This window comes from Arachis ipaensis, chromosome B5 (genome assembly GCF_059453495.1).
Source record: "Arachis ipaensis isolate K30076 ecotype BB chromosome B5, ASM5945349v1, whole genome shotgun sequence".
Taxonomy (NCBI): Eukaryota; Viridiplantae; Streptophyta; class Magnoliopsida; order Fabales; family Fabaceae; genus Arachis; species Arachis ipaensis.
Window position 1 is genome coordinate 8,902,347 of NC_142440.1, and position 14,443 is coordinate 8,916,789.

A 14,443-nucleotide genomic window follows, 5' to 3' on the forward strand; every position below is an offset into this window, starting at 1 on the left:
CTTTTGCCACAATCGTTTACAATGCATCACATCCATGAAATACCTCATCGAGTTGTCTTTACTGATTCGGGTTCCAACTACATGGATGTAAGCGTTCAAAGAAGGGGCAATAATCTCTACTTTACCGAAGGATGGTTGGATCTACTCACCTATTGAACGCTTCGGTAAGGTGAGTAGATCCAACCATCCTTCGATAAAGTAGAGATTATTACCCCTTCTTTGAACGCTTACATCCATGTAGTTGGAATCCGAATCAGTGAAGATAACTCGATGAGGTATTTCTTGAATGTGATGCATTGTAAACGATTGTGACAAAAGACAATCGAACTGGAATATTAGATGATAAGAATAACTTAGAGTAACAACAATTAATAAATTATCAAAAGAATAATATAATAGAATGAGTATATGAAAAACATTATAAAAAATTAGAAATTGTACCTTAAAAGAATCAACTTCCATAAAAAACGAATAATACATTCTTATTCTATAAAGTAGTAAAAAAATATATAAAATTATGAGTTGATGACTCTCAAATTTAGATTCATATACTACAAAAAAACACTATATATAGACTTTAGTAAAACAAAAATAAATATGTAAATTATTTATTATTAAGGTAATTTTTTATTATATACAGTATTTTTGCATCATATATTAATTTTGTTAAAATTATATAATTTTATCATATCATAATTTGAATTATTATCTTCTATCATGATTAGAGAAATCTCGGACAATAAATAAGAATATTATACCTAATATACACAGATTGAAATAGAAAGGGGATAGAGATATATTATCATGGACGGTATAATAACTAAAAATATTTGAAATAAATATCATAAGAAGATAGAATTATAACGGGTTAAAGTAATAAAAAATTAACTTGTAGAATTATTATATGCTAATGTTAAAAATAATTTTACGTAACCCTATTATAATTTTTACGATTATCAGTGATAAATTATTATAATTTTAAGATGTTTACTTTAGCCACGTGATAATTTTAATTTTATTATTACAATTTATTATTATTATTATTATTATTATTATTATTATTATTATTATTATTATTGAATAATGAATAAAAATTAAAATTATATCAATATTTTTATAATTAATATAATTAAAATAACTAAAAATATATAAAATCAATGTGCGTTATTAATGATATAAGATTTGATCATTTTATGATTAGAATCAAATATTATTATCATGATTACCACGATCGGTGCCAATATCATATTATTATTATTATTATTATTATTATTATTAAAACGATTAAAAGTATTTTTAATTGATAATTGAAAAGTAGTTTAATAGTGCATTAAATATTGATTTGATATAATAATAATGAAGATATGTTCCTAAATTGGTATAATTATAATAAAGATATTTTTTATAAAATAATTTAGAATAGATGAAAAATTTCATGCATTTTGGAAGAAAAACAGATTCACGAGGGATTGACACGTCACCTGTATTAGCTAGGGAAAAACCCGATTTTAGTATATTAAGTAGATAGAGAATTTAAAATTTACCTTTTGATGAAGAGAAGATGACCACTAGACAAGAAATAGAAAAAGAAGGTTAAAAATATGAAACTAAGAAAATAGTTTAAGAGAATAAATGAGTGACGACTGAGATTAAAAACAGAAGAAGCCTAAATTTAATTAGGTTAACTAATAGTCAAAATCATAAAAAGATAAAAATGGGCTTAGACTTTTAATAATTACGCTTAGTTTATTTGTAGTGGGATCATTTAAAATGGGGATATATATATATTGGTTTAAAAATATCAAATGACACTGGGGCAAGTGTCCCCCATTCATAAGCATGGGTCCGTGCCTGACTAGACTTGAATCCGGGTACAGCTTCTTGTGAGGCAGCATATTCTGCCACTAGATAAAAAAACATTCCTTTTTGGTATTCTGGGCCTGTGTAGGAAGTTATTGGGCTTTAATTGAATAAGAATTGTTGGGATGGCCCAAGCTAAAATAGTGTGGGTCCTAACTGGGTTTTCTTAAACGCGCATCATTGATCCTCCTCTCTGGTCTGAATTCCAAGGAAGAAGATCCTCAGACCTTGTTTCAACTTTCAATTGTGCGCGTGATCTTCTTGTGTTTGACGTTGTTGCTGCTGTTGCTGCATTATCTCGCACAAATATGGTGCGTTCTCTCCCTGCTTCTCTCTTCTCACTCTCTTGCTGTTTCGTTTCATAATAAATCCCTACCCCTATCTTTGATCAATTTTCAATTTTGATTTCACTTGATCACTAGCTGTTCAATTTGATAACTTGCTGTTAATGTAATACATACACTAACCCATTGTTCTTCTCTATGAATTTTCTCAATCAAATCTAAATTTCTCACTCCCCCCGCCCTAATTGCTCCTCTTTCCCGTTTTGTTTACTTTAATCCTTTGAGCGAGAGACACCGCGAGTACAACATAGGTTGTTCAACACAGAATTTAGCTATGCTTTCGATCATTGATCATTGTTTATTGGTAAAGGAATAGCATGCTGCCTCCTAGACAATAACTCTTCTTTTGGTATGCACCTTTTGTTTTTCCAGTCAGCTATATATAGAGGGGAATCGTATAGAGGGGAATCCAGGAAGCACAGCAAATCGAGAGGACGCCATCATTTGACCCAGCAGAAAAAGCAGGAGATTAAGGAAGCTTTTGAATTATTTGACACTGATGGCTCAGGTTTTCTGCATTCTATCATCAAAATAGTAACGACTATACTTTAATGTATATTTTAAAATGCTAATATTTATATTTTGATGATTTATAGGTACTATTGATGCCAAGGAGCTGAATGTTGCCATGAGGTATGTTTTATTGTTTTATCTTTCACAAGATTGATATTTTAAGTATTACTTCTTGGCTATGTAGTCTTCATAACAAAATATCATCTTTTTCAGGGCCCTAGGGTTCGAGATGACAGAAGAGGTATTATTACCTATATGTTCAATTCTCTCTACCTTACTTATGGTTGAATGGAGTTTCCTAAGAGAAACTGGTTCCATTATGTTGTTTTTGTCTAGTTAAAGAATTATTGTTCTTTGTGTGATGAAGAAGGGAGATGAAGTTATCTTCTCCTATTCTCCTCTTATTTAGTCATATTGAACATTTATATGTGATTATTACTCCTTATTCCAAGCTAGGGAGTCAATTACCTGAAATGGATTCAAAATTTACTATAGCAGAATAGCACTGGTTTGTTTATGGTGCTGTATGAGATATCATCTTGTCATTCTTTTTGTTAGAAGTCTGTTTGTCTCGCTTACAGATAGTACATTGTTATTCCAGCAAATAAATCAAATGATAGCAGATGTGGACAAGGATGGTAGTGGTGCAATTGACTATGAAGAGTTTGAGTACATGATGACGGCCAAAATAGGAGAAAGGGACACTAAGGAAGAGCTCATGAAAGCTTTTCAGATTATTGATCAAGATAAAAATGTAAGTGTTTTTACTTTTGTACATCGTTTCTGCATCATCTTCTTGATTCTCATTGCCTGGGCTTTGGGGCAAGTGCAGGGAAAGATATCTGTATCAGACATCAAGCGCATTGCGAAAGAGCTAGGTGAAAGATTCACTGACAGAGAGATCCAGGACATGGTTGAGGCGGCAGACATAGATGGTAAGTTAATCATATTCTGTCCAAATCTATGTTCTAAGTTCTAACATGAAATTTTTTTGCCTATACTCCTCTATGTCTGAAAAGTTTGTGTGACAAATTTTGCAATGACTTAGATTCCAATTAAGGTTTTCTGTGATAATAATGTATGAAACTGGGCCTGCCATCATAGTTAATAACACATGCATGGCACATCATAGTTATAATTTTGCAGAGGTTAAGATTGGCTAGTCCCTTGACTGACTTTCAATTTTGATTTTATGAATTATTGGCCCTAATGTTGGATTGTTATCTTTTAAGGAAATTTCAAACTGTTTTCTAATTCCTTTTTAGATTGAATTTAATGATTAATGCTAACTATTTGTTAGATATGTCATGGTTTTAATCATGAACACTTGGTTGATGGCTTGATTGGTTTCCTTGTAAAAAGTTACTAACAAGAATATTTGAACATATTAAAAGTTCATCGAACGCAAATGCAGTAATATACTTGTAATTGATATTTTATTTTATTTTTTTGGTTTTAAAATGTGCAGATGATGGAGAGGTTAATGCGGAGGAGTTCATAAGGATGATGAACAGAACCAACTACCATCACTAATCATATAGGAGTATTAGTTTGTGTGTCCTATTGTGAAAATCGTATGAATGACTCGAATCGTTTGTGTATTACCGACAAATAACATAGCTTTATGTCCGCTATTTCTTTTTGTTGTAGTTTATTTATTTGAATTATTCTTAAATCTAAATGATATTTCTTAATTTTAAGGATATCACATTCACATTGTCATTTTTTAATTCTGATATTGAAAAAAATGATGTGTTATCCACCATTATTAGGTTTTGAGTGATATTCACCGCTGTTAACAGATCAGAAGGTCCGATTTAGTCAACAAATTGGATGTTGGGTTTTTTTAAATCCTCAATTCTGATCCATCGATTTGGGTTTTTAAAATTATTTTATTCGTTTAATTATAAAACCTATTCTCCGATTTGCTACACACTTGACCAAAAAAAATTTCGCACACACAATATTTAGGGTCTGATTTGTTCATCAATTAAATTTGAGCATAAATCAGAGACTAGATTTTTTCTCTCTGATAATATCGATTTGTGTATTATTGTTTAAAAAAGTTAATTCCGTATTAATACAAGACACTTCAGTTCACATTGTTAGAAATTTTAATTACTCAGTAGTTGAAAATTGTCCAATAATTTAACCTATCTAACTAAATTACTCAGCAACATTTTAATGGCCTCTGAATGAATTATGAATAATCCATAATATAAATGTAATTAGAGGAAAATTTAAATAGATAATGGATGGTAATAAATATATGATGGTAATGAATCATTGCAAGTGATGGTAAATGGCCATGGAGAACGTTGAGGGAGGATCTCCTTGTACAGGGACGGGGTTTCAGTCTGGACAGTGCCGCCATTTCTATCTTGCGGTTGACAGGCTTCAGTTCAAGATGGTATGGTATCTAATCTTATTTTAATTCGTTTCTGTGAATCAATCTCATTAATTAGGGTTTGGTTTATTGATTCTTTCACTCTGCTCCTACTCCCAGCAAACGGTGGTGGATCTGCTGGGCCTTGTGGGGCGACGACCCTCCCTTCCGATGGTTGTGTGCTGCAGCACCCGCGACGACCTTGACTGTCTCTGCTCCGCCGTGTCCGGCCTCCCCTTCATCTCCTCTTCCCCCCTCTACAGCGACCTTTCTGAACACCAACGCGCTTCTACTCTCGACAAGTTTCGCCACTTGAACCACCCCACTGACCATGACGACGACAAGGAGCGCACCTCCCATATGATCATCGTCACCGACGCCTGCCTTCCTCTGCTTTCTTCCGGGGAGTGTCCCCTGAACGCTCATCTTCTCATCAACTACGACCTACCCCCGAAGAAGGAAACTTATGGCAGGCGTTTAGCCACTTGTTTATCACCTGGTTCTTTCTTTCTTTCTTGCCTTTTTTGTGTGCTCAAAGTGGATTGGATTATTGTTGCTAAGATTTTATGAGTTGTTTCTGCAGATGGTGTTGTGATCAATATGGTTGTTGGTGGGGAAGTGGTTACTCTCAAAGCTATTGAAGAGAGCAGCAATATTATCATGCAAGAGATGCCAATGCAGGTCACTTTATTTCCTCTCTTTGAATTCTTCCTACTTTAAGAATTTGTTTCTTCTGTTGTTAAATTAAACACTCTTTTCGTATTCATATATAAACATCTTTTGCAGATTCTTGACATCTTATGAAGAGTGAAACCAGATAATTGGATCGTCTGTGTGAATTCTAATTGTTCTCAGTGTTCTGTGTCCCATCACAGCTATAGACATTCTTTTTTTTCCCTTATTCCTTCAAACTATTTTGCATGTGTACTTTTGTTCTAGGTTCAGATTCAGATTACATTACCTGTTTGTTGCAAAATGTTCTGTCCTTAGATATATCTTGTTATATATTGTTGAAATTTGTAAAGATTAAATGGGAAGGAAACTTTTTAACAGGCTGATAGGTAAAGACTAGTTACCAAGCTGCTGATAGTGTGGCTACCAATGGTACCCTTCCTTCCAGAGCAAAATTCATCATAGTAGTGAGTTGATTCATGGTGATAAATTCAGAACAGAAAAAAGCTTCATGTAATTTTAAAATAGTTGAACCAAGTACCAAATAAAAAAGGTAGTTTATTTTAGACAAATTAGCATAATTTATTGAAGCAGCTTGTTTTCATAGCATTCAGCCTCTAAATCTATGGCAAGATGGTCATTGGTCATATCATTGTGTATGTATGCTGGGAAAACTGATTGGGAGGCGCAAGTGTTAAGGTCTGAAGAGTTGATTGGCAAAGGCGAAGAGAATGATAGTAAATGAGGGCATGAAGGGACTGATATCTGCTTAATAAATTAGCAGCTAATCTAGTCCTTACTAAATGTCGTTTTTAATGACGAATGACCTCTTTAGTAGCTCTTCTATTTTCTCGAGTCTATAACTATATATAATAATTTGTTAAAATATATATTAAAAAGGTGAAAGTCTAGCTATGTTGGTGGCTCAAAGGTGAACATTTAGTGTGTTTTTGTAATCATCTAGACCTTGCTTTGTTGTTGTTGCAGGATTTTGTGTGTTTGGCTTTGACTTGATTGGTTTTGATTGATTATTTATCCTTGATGGCATTGTTGAAGGGGATTTTAATTAATTAAGGATTAGTCTTTGTACGTTTCTTTTTTTCTTGGGTAAGGTTGTAACTTAATAATCGGAAAAAAGATATAGAATCATTGTTTTTCTTATATAAATAGTATTTTGTATAAAGAGATATTCTTCAACCGGCCTAAAGAGAATATAGGCATACACAAGTTGGAATAATAAAACAGTATTCTCAGCCACAGCTACTCATGATCTCTGAATTTCTTCTATGTTGATAAGCTATATTAATTCTCCCTCAAACGAAGTAACCAACTTAATTAGTCTTGAATGAATTCATAGCATGTTATACTTCCTAATTAGTCTCTTCCCTTAATTAGCTTGAAGCTATTAGTTAATGAATGGGTTCTAAGCCTATCGTCCTTGTGTTGTTCATCACTTCCGCCAGCATTATTATGGCAGAAGATGAAGAAGATGCCGCGATGTATAAACTGTTGGAAGCCCTTACTCCAACTCCATATGGTTGGTCCAAGAACACCTCCCACTGCAACTGGAAAGGCGTGACGTGTGATACCTACAACTCAGTGGACTGTCACTCACCGGAATACTGCCCCCAAATCTCAACGACCTCTCCGATCTCATCCAACTCGACCTCTCTCAAAACAATCTCACGGGGCCGGTGCCTGTCCTCACCGACCTCTACTACCTCGAAGAAGTCAACTTGCCCTTCAACAAATTCACTTGCATCAATCACACTTCCTTCAAAGATCTACTCGCCTAAGCAACAACTTCAACCTCGCGGCATGGACCTTCTCTGACTCTATCACTCTCAGTCAGAGACTCAGAGTGACAGTGATCTTGAATATCTTCACCTCAGCGCCACTAACTCGTACTCCACCTTACCAGATATATTCATGTCCTTCCCCAGATTGCGAGAATTGCTTCTCTCTATAACAACCTGAATGGGGAAATCCCCAACTCTTTAGCACAAACTGGAATGGAGAGTTTAGCCCTTGACAGCCAGAAATCAGGCTTCTCAGGCTCCATAGATGTGCTCTCCAACATGATCCTCTTGAAGGAGGTGTGACTCCAACATAACAATTTCACAGGTCACCTTCCTGACCTAACTAACTTCCACTATTTGACTGAATTGAGGCTTCACAACAATTTCTTAACCGGTACCGTTCCATCTTTTTTGGCGGCTCTACCCCGGTTGAATCAACTTTCTTTGGAGAACAACATGCTGACGGGTCCATTACCAAAGTTTGGAAAGCATGTGAACCTCACTTTCCAACCAATCAACAGGTTGTGTCCACAATCTGAAGGACTCTATGACCAGATGGTTTTGCTTGACATTGCACAAGCATTTGGGTATCCAATTCAGTTGGCCAGTTCATGGAGATGGGACAACACTGATTGCCAAGATTAGAGTTTCATTGTGTGCCAACAAGGGAACGTCGTTGTTGCTATGAATTTGTCAAGGCAAGGTTTAACGGGCTTGATCCCTCCTTCGTTTGCTAATTTAAGTGATTCGAAGAATTTGAATTTAAGTGGAAATAATTTGAGGGGTTCAATACCTAAGAGCTTCACAACATTGCCTAGAGTTTCTAGACTTGTCTTATAACAACCTATCTGGAGACAGTTCTCAAACGCATCCACCTGCATTCCCAATTCCTTGGAGGATAGCAGGTATTTTCATAAGAATTCCATTGCACTAGCCCTAATTTCATCATATTTATGTATAATTTTTTTAGAACATTATATATTTTTTTGTACATATGTGCAGGTGCATTAGCAATGGCGACATGTATTAGATTTGTAATAATTATTGTGATTATTTATAATGGAAAAAGGTGTCTTAATTTAATAAGAAAACTTTACTTCAAGAAAGTAAGAACCTTTTTCAATCACAATGACGAGGAGGATTTCATGAAAAAACATAGCTTTTTGGCACTAAAGCAGTACAGTTATTCAGAAGTTAAAAAAATGACTAAGTCATTCCAACATAAATTAGGACAAGGAGGATTTGAAACTGTGTACAAAGGAACCTTATACGATGATATTCCTATTGCGGTAAAAGTGATAAGTGAATCAAAGGGAACTGGAGAAGAATTCATGAACGAAGTTGTTAGCATAAGTAGAACATCACATGTCAATATAGTTTTACTTTTTGGATTTTGTTATGAAAAAAATAAAAGGGCACTTGTATATGAATTTATGTGAAATGGTTCACTAGATAAGTTCACTAATAGAAAAAGATCTCCAAATACCAATTGTTGTTTGGGATATTATATAAAATCACAATTGGTATTGCTCAAGGATTAGAATACTTGTATTGAGGATGTAGTATAAGAATTGCTCATCTCTAAATCAAACTTCAAAGTACTCTTTTAAATGAAGAGTTTTGTCCAAAAAATTTCTGATTTTGTACTAGTTAAATTGTGCAAAAAAAAAGAGAGCATAATATTTTTATTGGGTGCTAGAGAAACTGTCAGATACATTGCTCCAAAAGTTTTAACTCGAAAATATGGTAGAGTTTCTCATAAATATGATGTTTTATAGTTGTGGTATGTTAATTTTCGAAATAGTTAGAGGAAGAAATTATGAATGCGGAAAATCACATACTAGTTGAGATAACATTCATTCAAGTTATTCTTCAATCATCGAAGAAGAAGCTGAGATATTAAAGAAGATGATCATGGTGAGTCTTTGGTGCATTCAAACAATCCCAACGAATCGGCCATGTATTAGTAAAGTAATAGAAATGTTAGAAGGACCCTCCAATCAGTGCCGTTTCTTCCAAATCCCACCCCATATTTTCCTAACATTCTCGTACCCTTATAATTTTCAGAAACATCTTCCAGTAATGGTATATATGTAACACAGTCAATAACTCAAGAAGAAGACGTACCATAAAATTGAATGAGTTCAAGAAAGTTAATTCCGATGCATCTTATCTCTTTGCATTAGTTTGTGTGACTTTCAAGTACATCAAAAAGAAAATGATGCACGTGGACCTCACTCATCACTGGTTGATGCATATTTTTATTGTGGTCGATAATATTTTGATAAGGAAAAATATAGGTACCAACATATTATCTACCAACTTATTATCAATAATAATTAATTATTATATTTTAAATATATATATAAAGAGACACATCCAGAAAATATATCTATAAAGTCACTTCTATTAAACACAACCATAAAAAAGACATTTTTATTAGATACATCCACGAAGACACTTCCATAAAACACAGTTATAAATAAGAGTTGGTAGAAGTTGGCAGATATGCTGTTGGTAACGTAGCGGACCGTTTTGATAAACCATGGGCAAGTTAAATATTATGTTTTATAAATTTGATTAAGATTGGTGTAAAACACAGGTTCAGTGCCGTTGTTACAAGTGACCGAAGAATAGGATTCAGTTTGAATAGTGTTGAAGACACGGTTTCATAAAGCAAGATGGAAGGTAGTGTTGTCCACAGATATGAGATGCAATTTAACTTGAACCACACACTCATCAAATAATAACCAGAATAAAATTCTTCGAATATTACCAAACTCAATAATCAGACGCGTAAGAATGTAGGTCAAAAGTATATAGTTTAAACTCTGAGAGTTATTCTATATATCACTTTATGTATCTATATAAGCTAGATTTACCATGTTGTAGCAATCATAACGTGAAGAAGGAAAATATACATTATTTTGTATCCAAGTAGAAAAAATGTCCAAGTTTAGTTTCCTTAAGTCTAATTCTAGCATATCATCTTCAAACAAGAACAGCTTTACATCAAGAAGAGGGAGTTTGAAGCCAAAAGCAGAGGAAATGAAATGGGTGTTCGAGAAATTCGACAGCAACAAAGATGGAAAGATATCAGTCCAAGAGTACAAGGCTGCTGCAAAGGCCTTGGATAGAGGAATGGGTGATGCTGAGGTGGCGAAGGCATTCGAATTGATGGACAAAGATGGAGACGGATTCATTGAGTTGAATGAATTGATGGAGATGTTTGGTGAAGGGAGGATGAAGGAAGCAGAGATGAAGAAGGCTTTCGAGGTGTTCGACTTGAATGGCGATGGGAAGATCAGTGCTGAGGAGCTGTCACAAATTCTGAAGAGGCTTGGCGAGGGTTGCAGCCTGAGTGCTTGTAGGAAGATGGTGAAGGGTGTTGATGGTAATGGCGATGGTTTTATTGACTTTAATGAGTTCATCACCATGATGACCACCACTAACAATGAAGTTTAATGGGTCGGGCCAATAAACATACCAATAATCGATCCATCTATGTTTGGCCCAATTGATATTATAATAATGTACAATTGTTATTATCTGGTTACAGCTGCCCGTGTGAGTTTCGAAATTTGAAAGCATGTACATCGCTTCTTCTGCCGCTTTATTCTATCCATGTACAATCCGTGTATACGGAGACATCAAGATAATAAACACTATCAATTAACATTTAAAGCACACAGATTCTGCATTTTTCATTAACGTTTATTTCAATCACAAACTATTAATATTTCCTCTGCTGGGTTTCTTGGACACTGCCACTACATACACGTGCTTTCAGGAATTCATTTTCTAATTAATTATTTATAATTTGGTTACTTCTGTTCTTCTTCATTCTTGTCTCTTGCCTTTCTCCAAAGGTCTTCCTTTCCCAATCTCATGTTTTATCTCAACAATATCTTACACAAAACTCCAAACTTTGATTTTAAATTTTACTATCTATATTCAACGTTGAAATTGAAATACTAGAGTAAATCCAAGGGCACCGGTCCACTACATACAAGCCTACAAAATCTATCTCATTCATGTTTCCCACTTTCCCATAATGTTGCTTGTTCTACTTAATTATATCTCCATCCTATAGAGAGAGAGAGATTTTACAAGAATAAATGAAAGATTTGAATTAAGATGATAGTTTAACTCGAAAAGTGGTGCAATATTGAAAAAGAAAAACACAAGTCACAAGCAGTTTGAATTTGGAATATGTTAATTTATTAGGTGTAGGTCCATGTGTGTCTCACATGAAGAAAACAATTGGCATCACAATCAATCAATCAATCAATCAACATCATACACTTGTCTTTTATTTACTTACATATTATCAGTGATGCCAATGAAACAGTAAGTTACAGCTACCACTCCAAATTTGCATAATCATGGACACCCAAGTAAAACTAGTTAATCTAACAATGAAGTGATCTGGCATTGGGAAAGAAGTAATTAAGATGAAAATGGAGGGAAGTGCTAACAAGATAGGAGACCAAAAGCAAGTGAAGTTGCGGATTGGGGGTTTGACTGGTCCATATTAGAATGCTCGGAATGAACCACGTGGCATTACCCCATTAGGCTAACCACTTGAAAAGAGTTGAAGCACGTGAGTGACAACCATGTCCTTTGGCTGCAAGTTATTATTATTATTTTAAGTACCCTGTGTCCTTTCCTTGCGAACACACTAGTGAAGAGTGAAGAGTGAAGAGAAGTGAATGGATCGTGGCACGTGATACCTTGCAATTTGGGGGGGTCACGTGGTTAGTTTTGATGGGTCAGTGTCGCCAGCGCATACTTTTGCAGTCAAAGAGGGGGTCTGGTCAACTAATCAAGCAGACCTGTTGCTGTGGCATGCATGCACTGCCCCCTGCCACCACCACCACCACTACTCCCATTAATTATTACAATTACAATCTAATCACAAGGGGAATAATAATGTCCGTAGGGTAAAATGGTAAGAAAGACTTTGTGTTTGATCCACTTCACTTGTGTCCAAATCCATGTCATGACAAAAAAGAAAAGGAAGGTGTGAGGAATGTACATACATGTATAAATACAAAGTGGGGTTGTAACAGTGAGAAGAGAAAGTAGAATTTATTAGGCTTCTTTAAGCCTTTAGATACATGTTGTTGTTCTGAAATCTCATGGCATGCTTAGAAATGTACAACTCCTCCGATCACCACCACCACCATCCATGCGGCGCCCCAATGAGCCCCAGAATCTCCTTCTCAAACGACTTCGTCGATATCCAACAACCTATGAAGCAGCAAGAGATAACAGATCAAGCTCCTCCGGCTTCCTCGGACTTCGAGTTCTCAGTCACCAACTACTCAATGATGAGCGCTGACGAGCTCTTCTTCAAGGGCAGGTTGTTGCCGTACAAGGACAACAAGCCTCTTGGTCATACAGCCCCCACCACTCTCAGGGAGGAGCTTCTTCTTCATCATGATGACCATCATCACGATGCTTCTTCTTCTTCTGCTTTCTCACTCAGACCTCCAAAGTCTTCTTCTTCTTCTTCTTCACCAAGGTGGAAGGCCTTTCTGGGTCTCAGAAAAACCCACATTGCTTCTAGTAAGAAAGCTGACAAGCCTGAACCTACAACTCCCTCCTTATTGCTCAATCAGGGATCACCATCAATTAATCTCACTTCTCAGGTTTAATTATATTAATGAATCACTTTCTTAGCGCATTCAGTTATTTTACTTGATCTGACTTTTGCTTATGTTGTTTTTATACAGGATGTGATGAATGAGGGAGGCTCAAGCTGCACTGATTTGGAGATTGGGATTTAAAACGGCTATGAAGGAAGCTTCTTAAGTTAAATTAATTAAGGTGCTGCTTGAATTTGTAGAGGAATTAATGGACCAATTTTTGTTGTCCTTGTTGTTTTTGTTCCTTGCCTTTATGTGGTAGGATTTTGCCTTGTTGTAACGATTTATGTTCATTTCGTAGTAGGGATTAGGATTTCGGGTGTTGCCTGTACAAATTTAATCTGCTTTTCTAATCTTTTTCTTCATGCATTTCAACATCTACGTGCAACTGTTATTTGACTCATTGTTATTAATTCCAAAACACAAACATGTCCTTCTTCTTTTCACTATCATTTTTTTTTTGTTTTTTTTTACTGTATCCTCCGGTCTAGCAGTTTAACAACTAATCTATTGTAGATCTAAGTTTCATTTAAAGATTTGTTGTTAGTTAATGTCTTCTTAATTGGCCAAAAAGGTTCAATAAAGTTGGCTTTGGCTTCTTGCCTCTTCTTTTATTTTCAGATCTCTTGTGAGGAACGGAGGGAGATCTGACTCTGAGTATACATTTCCCTAACTAGCTAGCTGTAATTAGTATACATTTTTTCTTGTGATATTTAATTAATCTAATCTTCATGTAATGGAATTCATATTGGGACCAATGTCACACTCCGAGGGTGTGGCAGAGATTATTATTATTATTATTATTATTATTATTATTATTATTATTATTATTATTATTATTATTATTTCTTTTTTGAAAAATTTAGGGCCAGTAACTTTTGTTTGTTTGTTTTATTTATCTTTACCTGTAGCCATAAGGGAAAAATTATATGTTAATGTAATTTCACATATACTACAGATATATGCATTTTGCTTAAAATAATTAACTTTAATATATTTTAAAGATTATTCCAACACAATAATTATTTATAGTGGTTGTATATAAATTAAAGTGGAAACTTAAGTCAGTCGACTTCACGTGAAGTTGATAGTTGAGAGCTGTTAGATGGTTTGACTGATTTGACTAAATTTTCATCTAACGACTCTCAACTATTAACTTCACGTGAAGTCGACTGCACCTGAGTTTTTACCATAAATTAATTGTTCATGTAGCATTTT

At 34.7% G+C, this 14,443-nt stretch overlaps 4 protein-coding genes across 4 annotated transcripts; all 4 read left to right on the plus strand.

Moving 5' to 3' along the window:
* The first annotated feature begins 2,031 nt into the window (after window positions 1-2,031).
* Window positions 2,032-4,417, plus strand: LOC107642785 (putative calcium-binding protein CML13). The gene is made up of 7 exons (XM_016346258.3): window positions 2,032-2,171; window positions 2,577-2,712; window positions 2,801-2,837; window positions 2,931-2,958; window positions 3,319-3,471; window positions 3,550-3,652; window positions 4,186-4,417. Exons 1-7 carry the CDS (start codon window positions 2,169-2,171, stop codon window positions 4,248-4,250), a joined length of 525 nt encoding a protein of 174 aa, XP_016201744.1. The 5' UTR covers window positions 2,032-2,168; the 3' UTR covers window positions 4,251-4,417.
* A 542-nt stretch (window positions 4,418-4,959) lies between these two features.
* Window positions 4,960-6,339, plus strand: LOC107642782 (initiation factor 4A-like protein). Its single transcript, XM_016346256.3, has 4 exons — window positions 4,960-5,127; window positions 5,224-5,602; window positions 5,687-5,784; window positions 5,890-6,339. Exons 1-4 carry the CDS (start codon window positions 5,020-5,022, stop codon window positions 5,905-5,907), a joined length of 603 nt encoding a protein of 200 aa, XP_016201742.1. The 5' UTR covers window positions 4,960-5,019; the 3' UTR covers window positions 5,908-6,339.
* A 4,114-nt stretch (window positions 6,340-10,453) lies between these two features.
* Window positions 10,454-11,258, plus strand: LOC107642786 (calmodulin-like protein 30). Its single transcript, XM_016346259.3, has one exon. It carries the CDS (start codon window positions 10,521-10,523, stop codon window positions 11,037-11,039), a length of 519 nt encoding a protein of 172 aa, XP_016201745.1. The 5' UTR covers window positions 10,454-10,520; the 3' UTR covers window positions 11,040-11,258.
* A 1,406-nt stretch (window positions 11,259-12,664) lies between these two features.
* LOC107642784 (membrane-associated kinase regulator-like protein) lies at window positions 12,665-13,671 on the plus strand. The gene is made up of 2 exons (XM_016346257.3): window positions 12,665-13,228; window positions 13,313-13,671. The coding sequence occupies exons 1-2, from the start codon at window positions 12,716-12,718 to the stop codon at window positions 13,364-13,366; spliced, it is 567 nt and encodes a 188-aa protein (XP_016201743.1). The 5' UTR covers window positions 12,665-12,715; the 3' UTR covers window positions 13,367-13,671.
* The last annotated feature ends 772 nt before the right edge of the window (window positions 13,672-14,443 follow it).